Here is a 7,356-nt window from a genome sequence, read left to right as displayed (position 1 = left end):
GAAATGCGGGCCACAGCGCCGGTCCAGTAGCGCCAGGTGCCGGCCTCCCACCTTCTGGGTTCCAGGAGCTTCTCGTCAGACCCGGGGAGGTGAGGCACCGCAGCTCCTCACTCACTGCGGCATCGGAAGTGGCCTGGAAGGTGCCCCTCAGCCCCCTGCCCACTGGCCGCTTGTTTGGGTAGGGATGCCTCGCGCCCAGGCCTGACCCCCTTTCTGTATCCAGCGGAGGCTGCAAAGGGAAGGGGCCTCCGATGAACCGGTCCCCCTCAGACCACCGGAGAGAGGATTCGGGGTCCGTCCGGGGAAGAGGCTGGAATGGGGAAGGGGGCCTCTGTGAGACCCTCCGCAGAGCACCGGTCACCACCCCCATTTGCCAGGAGCCATGGGCTCTTCCCTCAGCGCCAGTTTGCTGCTGTTTTGATCGATGGTACATTTCAAGTTCAAGATTTCCCCTTGACCATCTAGAGCGCTCCCATGCTGGCCGCCCCTCACCCCGCTTCTTTCTCCCAAGCTCATCTTTCACTGGAGTTTCCAAAACTCCACTTCTTTTCCAAGAGTAACCCAAGCTGCAGGGGAAATATTTCAAAGTATTTTGCAGTTTTCAATGGTCCGCGCCCCCCCCCCCCCCCCCCGCTGAATCTGGCCAAAACTCTTGATTGATTCGCATTAAAATAATAAAAATCAGCAGCCTTCCTCCCCCCATTTGGGTGGCATTTTTTGAGCAAAGCCCAACGAAGAACCGAGAGAGGTTGCCTCTTGAAATAATTAAATTGGGACAAACTTTACTGCAATAAAACAAATGTTTAATTTAATTCGGAATAAGAGATAAGAAATAACTCTTCAATAAAATATATAAAATTATACAAGACACCCTTTCAAAGGGATGAAGTATACTGGTTGGGGGGGAGGTGGGGCGGGGAGATGGATGGGAAGATGAAATACCAGGGAGCTAAGTGGGCTGTGAGACACCCGGTGCTTAGCAAGTCAAAACATGGCTTCACCCTCGGCCCCCAACATGTTAAAAAAGGATATAAATTTTCCTAATACGTTTAGCATATACAATAGGTACACACACAGAGAAAGCAGGATTTTTCTTTCTTTCTGGATCTACTCATTGTCCAAGAATATGTAGCATATAGGTAATGGTTACAAGACATTTATTTAAGCAGAGAATTAACTACACCCCCTCCCCCCGCATCACTTTTGCAACGTGTGAGGACTGACCTAGAGCATTTCACAGAAACCATCAATTCCTCCGGACAATGATCTGAAATGGAGTTAAGCGACGGCCTGGAGGGAAGTACTTCCATTTCCCACTTTGCCCCGAGGCTGGCTCAGTCTTCTCAGACCCCTTTTATTGATCTTACAAAAAAAAAAAGTAAACGTTTAACTGGGTAACAATGTCGCAATGTGCAGGGGGCAAATAGGGCCGAATATGTAGCCTGTAATTAGTCGGGTGCCTGGAAGACTGTACCGCGTCCTGTGCCTGTCACTCAGGAACCTCTCCCTATCGATGGCCTATGCACTTTGTCTAATTCTAATATCTGTTTTCCTTAAGCAAAAGCCGATCGTCCCACCAAAATCACTACATTTCAGCAAATTTAGAAAACAATTTGTCTCCCCCTCTAAGAAGAAAAAAAAAACCCCCACACAAATGAACGTCAGCAGTCTGTTAGGGTGATAGATATAAAAAAGTCTAGATATAAATTTCGCCTTTCAAAATAACTTGGATTTTGACGTCTGCTGTATAAAAATGCGTTCTGTTTCGTGATATATATTTATATATAAAAACCATCAGAGCCGATCTTTGGGAGAGGAGAAGGGGGTGTCTGGGAAATGACACCACGAACACGGAGCTTGGGGTCTCCAGCCCCCAGGACGAATGCGGCGGCGGCCCGCCAGCCTGGCTGCTCGGGGTGGTGCGTGTGAGGTTGGCAGAGCGGGGCGCCTCCTGGCGAGGGCGGGGGACCCATGGAACAAGCCTCGTCCCGGAGTCCAGGGCGCGGTCGTCCTTAGGAGAGATGGTACATGCCGTACCCCACAGGCGTCGCGTAGAGTCCCACGGGCGGGATGGGGAGCACAGGTCTATGGAAAGGGTAGGACGCTCCGTAGAGGGAGGCTGCCTGCAGCGGCGAGTTGATGGGGAAAGGGAGGCTGAAGCCGGAGGGCAGCATGGGCTTCGCGGCCATTTTCAGCTTTTCCAGTTCGGCCTCCTGCAGTCTTTTCGCCTTGGCCCTCCGGTTCTGGAACCAGATTTTGACCTGGGTCTCTGTGAGGTTCAGCGAGCTGGAGAACTCGGCGCGCTCGGCGATGGAGAGGTACTGCTTCTGCCGGAACTTGCGCTCCAGCGCCAGGAGCTGGGACGTGGTGAAGGGCGTGCGCGGCTTCCGGTTGGTCTTGTGCTTGCGCAGCGTGCAGGTGGTGGGGCTCAGGTGTCCTGGGGGCAGAGAGGGAGCGGTTAGCACGGCCAGGCCCTCTCCCAGGGGTCCCGCGCCAGGGCCCCCTCTGCATCTTTCGGATACCTGTGTCAGAGCCAGTGTGGGTGGTTTCTTTTTTTGGGGGGGGGGGGGAGGAGTAGGATGGAGGGCCATATTTAAATAGATAAATTACTTCATTTTAAGAAAAATTGATATTTAAATAGATAAATTACTTCATCTTAAAAAATGGAGGCTTTTGCTAAAACGTTTGGGAATTTAACGGTGTAACAGAACTTTATGGGAAATAAACAGCCTTAGAGCAATGGAAATAGAACTCCTAAGAACAGACCTCTCCTAAGTCAAGGGAGTCAAGTGGTTGGTTCCTAAGATCAAACCCCCATCTCTTCTGAGCTTAATTTCTCCTCGTTAAAATGGGGGGGGGGGGAGGAGTTCAGTTGGTTAGAGCATCTTCCTGAAAAGCCAAGGTTTGGGTTGGACCCCTGGTCAGGGCACATACAAGAATTAACCAATGAATGCACAAATAAGTGGAACAACACATCAATGTTTCTCTCTCTCCCTCCCTCTTCTTCTCTTGCGCTAAAACCAGAAATCAATAATATGGGGGGATGGATTCCAAATAGTCCTCACTTCCCGTGGATGCTGACAAAATTGCATATGGGCAAGAAAATGAGAAGGATCTTATAAAAGCGAGCCGGCTCCCTCTCTGCCCCAGGACGCGTTGGGCTGTATCCGCACACTGGCGGAGGGTAACCCTGCAGACAGGGTCTGTGGTAAATTAATAGCATCTTGCGAGGGGGGAGCAGCCCCACGCAGTAAACCGCCACAGCTGTCATTCCATCCCGTCTACAGATGATAAAACTTGAACATCACTTTACAGATGTGGGCTGAGCTTTTTGGCCGGGTGCTTCTGGAATATAAACTATACCAAGAAGGAGAGAAAAATTAGCTCGCCCATAAACGTAAATGTCAGGGGAAATCACGCCGCCTGGGGATGGAGAGCATGTGATGACATCTTAGTCATCCGGGCCCATTATGCGATGGTGTGGAGCCAACGTGTAAATGCTTCGTTTGTCGCCAGGGTTCGGAGAGAGGCAATAACAAGCCAAATGAAGGTACGCCAGCAGCATCAGACTCCGTGCCTCGCTGGACTCGATGACAGAAGCCACGGGACTGACCGGGCACCTCGCAGGCAGTCCCAGGGCATCAGCTCACTTAGGGCTTCCTTCCTCGAGGGGAGGGGAAGGGGAGGGGGAGGGGGAGGCGCTGGGGGGCAGGTTGCTAAACAATTAACTGGCTGCGTTTGGCTTTTACGAGCTATGCTAATTTTCCAAGTGGAGCCGCAGTTACAACGACTGCAAGGACTCAGGGGGAGAATGTCGCATTTCTTGTTTTGTTACTTTGGTGGCCCAAGAGTTTACACTTCGTAAGGGAGGGTGACACAGCACAGGTCCCAGCCCAGCCGCCAATTCCAGCAAGCAGTGGACCTGTCCCGGGTGACATGACCAACCATCACGTTAAGTGACTGAAAGAAAGGTAGTGGGTTCGGCAACCAACCAGAAAGCCAGCATTCTGGGAGGGGTGGGCGAGAAGGACCACAGAGACGGACCTTCTGCAAATGCTAATCCCTAAGTGAACCAGGGCACCCGCTCCTTAACTGACAAATAAACCTAACCACACCATTGGCGCCTCCAGGACCCGGGACGTCCTCAGCCGCGTGAACGGCCGGGCTCCAGAGGACCGGGCGGCGGGGGCTCGGGTCCCCAGCTCCCAGGGTCTCGGCGGGATCCTGTGCTAAGTGGGAAAGCAACTCCAGTTCCCGGCACGGTCCCTCCTGGGGGCTGCGTGTGAGTTATGAAATCCGGGAGACGGGGATCGCACACGGGCATCAAAGCCGAAAAGTTGGGACGCTTCCTCTCGGCCCCCCACTCCTCCCCCCCACCCCCCAATTTTAAACCAGGCAGAGGAAGGATGCGATTATACAAAGCAAAACAGCATTTATCCCACTTCCTCTGAATAACAAAACCAGGCCCGGGCGGGTGGCTCCCTCCCGCCCCAGGCTCCCTCCCCGGGAGCTCCGGGGACCTGGCTCCTACCCCCGCACTCCTGTGGCCTCAGCAGGCCCCAAGCACCAATAACCCACTTTTTGTTTTAAAATGAAGTCCTTTCTCGGAATCTCCAGCTTTTCTTATGGGAAGGTCAGCTCCAGGGCCCAAGGCGGCCTTACTCAGCAGGGAAGCTGGGTTACGCTTTGTGGTGGGGTTGTTTACCGAGGTCAGTGGGGGAATGGCCGTCCCAGAACCTGGAGGCCTGAGGAAGTGGGACTTCTGACCTCTGGACATGTCTCCCTGGAAGGCCCGAAAGCTGCGTGTGCCGCGGGGCATGTGGGCCCAGGCCTAGGAACCCGTGGGGCGCTCAATAGTTGTCAAACATATGAAGTCCCTTAAAGTTCCCGAGCCTCTATTTCCCCATCAATAAAATGGGTAAGCAATACTGATCACGCAGTGAGGTTCAGGGCAAGGCATGTTAGAGTGTCCAGACGAGCCCTGTCATTCCGTGGCGCCCAGTTTCTTTCTGTGAAGCCCAAGCTGGGTGTGTTGAATCCTCTGAACTCGGCTGCAAAGTCCTCATCTGTTCCCAGGAGGCCGGCTCTGGCCACAGAGATCAGATAAGATAACTTGGTTAAAAGTGCTATAAAGCACTGAGCAAACTTGTATTTAAATTCTTTGAGTCCTTAATCTCCACGCCCTTTGAATCTTTTGGAGTTTCTATCAGGGTGGAGAGAGACGCCGGAGGGGACAGCCTCCGACGCCGGGGAAGATGGCCTGGTTTTGTTCACAAAATACTGTGCACCTCCAGCCTCCAGGGCTGACGGATGGAAGTGGAGAGAGGCGTCTCCTGACTTTGCATAAAACGTCCCTCCACAAGCCCCCTCTTGCCCACCTTGCCCAGAGGTACAGCGGGCAGAGAACTCTTAAAGGCCCGGAGAGAGACGTAAAAGTTGTGGGGAATGACTTCCAACCTGCAGAAGGCCCCAGGGCCCCAACACGGATGCTGAAGCTGAGGACGCCACCCCTCTCCTGGGCCGACTCCCCGCCCGCCTCATTGCAGGAAGCGGGGTGCAGGTGTGAGCACCTCTGCTGGGTCCCTCTGGGGAGAAGGATCCAAGGTCTGAGGCCAGGGCACCCCAGAGCAGCCTGGCTCGGACACCAGGGCCCCGGCCCACTTCGGCCACTGCCAGTCAAGTCAGTCTTCTTAAAATAAAGTCTGGGTGTCTGAGAAAGGGGGCAGCCCCAGGTCCCCGCCTCTGCCTGCGCCTCGGGGCTCCAGCGATGACTGGGGTCTGCTGAGATGGGCGCCCAGGGAAGCCTTTCATGATCACTGAGCCAAGCGGGGCACCCCTCGCTTCAGCCCCGGCCCGCTCCCAGCGAAGCTCGGGACTTCTTCGGCGAGGTGCCGGCGGCGGGGACATCAGCCCCGCATCAGCCTCTGCCGCCTTCCCTTCGCGAGGTCCTGCTTCGACGCCCCGGGACCCAGGGGAGATCAGGATGTCCACCCAATATCGGGCTAGATTTCAGCTGGCTCGTCGTTAAAAGGAGGGCACACCTCGCGGGGCTGTGAACTTCACACCCCCCTTCGCTCCCCAGACCCTGGTGGCAGCGAAACAAAAGTAAGCCAAGTGGCCGAAGCGCAGGGCCGGGGGCTAGAGAAAACCAAGGGAGGCGACCCGCAAACCCAGCGAGGGTTCGCCCGCCCCGGACCAGCGAGTCCGCAGCTGCGCGCGGCCCTCTGCACAGCGAGGGGACCCGGGCCACGCGCTGCGCAAGTGCCCACGGGTGTCCAGGATGCAGCCGGCGCGCGGAACTCGGGGGATACCCGGGGGCCCGAACCAGCTGCGCCTGCTCTCCGGGGCGCACGGTGCCGAGGGCTCTCCGAACCCCCTGCCTGGAAACCCGCCCCGGCTCCCTCCAGCACCCGGCGTCCCCGCCCGGGCGCGCACTCACTCGGCGGCGGCGAGTATCTGCCCGGCTCCTGCATCCACGCCGCTCCGTCTTCGGAGTTTTCCGACTTGACCGAGGCGGTCTCGAAGGGCTTGACCAGCGACCCGGGGCTGTGCGCTTCGCGGGCGCCGTGTCCCGGCAGCAGCAGCGGCCGCAGGGTGGCCGCGGCGGAGGCGCTCTCGGCGGGCCGCGGGGACGCCTCCTTGGGCGGCTTCTTGTCCGACATGAGCGCCTCCACGCTGAAGGGCAGGCTGGAGACCTTGACGCGGCGCTCCTCCGCCGCCCCCTCGGCGCCCCCAGGCCCCGGGCCCGGCCCGGCCCCTAGCGCCGGGCCCTCCTCATCCGACGAAAACAGGTCCTTGCCTTTGGACGGAGAAGCCATGACTTCTCTGCCCCACGTAGGTCCCGGCGCGCGACTCGGCTGGCAGCCCGGCAGCGGCGACTCAAACTTTTTGGGGGGGAGACGGGAGGGGCGCGCCGGGAGCCGAGCCTTTCCTCCAAGGGGAAGTGGGAGACTCGGGCCCGCCAATCCGCGCCGGCCCTGGCGTTGACGTCACGAACGCTCGCCTCCCATTGGCTCTGGCGGCAGAGGCTGGTCCTTTCTCCCCTCCCCCCTGTTTGAAATAAATTAGGAGTTAATTACAGGAGCAGTCAGCAGAGTTGTTATTAGGCGATCCCTCAAGGGTTATAATCACGCCAAAGCTGAAAAGTCCAAGGCGTAATTAAGGCCGATTATTTAAAGAGGAAGTTCTCCGAGTCCCATTTCTTCTCTCTTTTGACCCCTCTTTTGAAAAGGCGCCCCGGGTCTGTATCACACCCCCCCCACCCCCCACCCCCACGCTGCTGGAACGCGTTTCAAGCCTGCAGCTAATATTGCAAAAACATGTAGGAAGCGCCTACTATGCGCCAAAGCTGGGCTA

The 7,356-nt window shown here is 56.5% G+C and overlaps 1 protein-coding gene across 1 annotated transcript; it reads right to left on the bottom strand.

The window, feature by feature from the left end:
- Positions 1-781: 781 nt before the first annotated feature.
- On the bottom strand, positions 782-6,914 carry MSX2 (msh homeobox 2). Its single transcript, XM_006097669.3, has 2 exons — positions 6,440-6,914; positions 782-2,437 (listed from the first exon to the last, which is right to left on the bottom strand). The coding sequence occupies exons 1-2, from the start codon at positions 6,816-6,818 to the stop codon at positions 2,013-2,015; spliced, it is 804 nt and encodes a 267-aa protein (XP_006097731.1). The 5' UTR covers positions 6,819-6,914; the 3' UTR covers positions 782-2,012.
- Positions 6,915-7,356: the final 442 nt, after the last annotated feature.

This window comes from Myotis lucifugus, unplaced genomic scaffold (genome assembly GCF_000147115.1).
Source record: "Myotis lucifugus unplaced genomic scaffold, Myoluc2.0 scaffold_208, whole genome shotgun sequence".
NCBI lineage: Eukaryota > Metazoa > Chordata > Mammalia > Chiroptera > Vespertilionidae > Myotis > Myotis lucifugus.
Note: the sequence above shows the minus strand (reverse complement) of the source record. Positions and strands in the feature narration are given on the sequence as shown.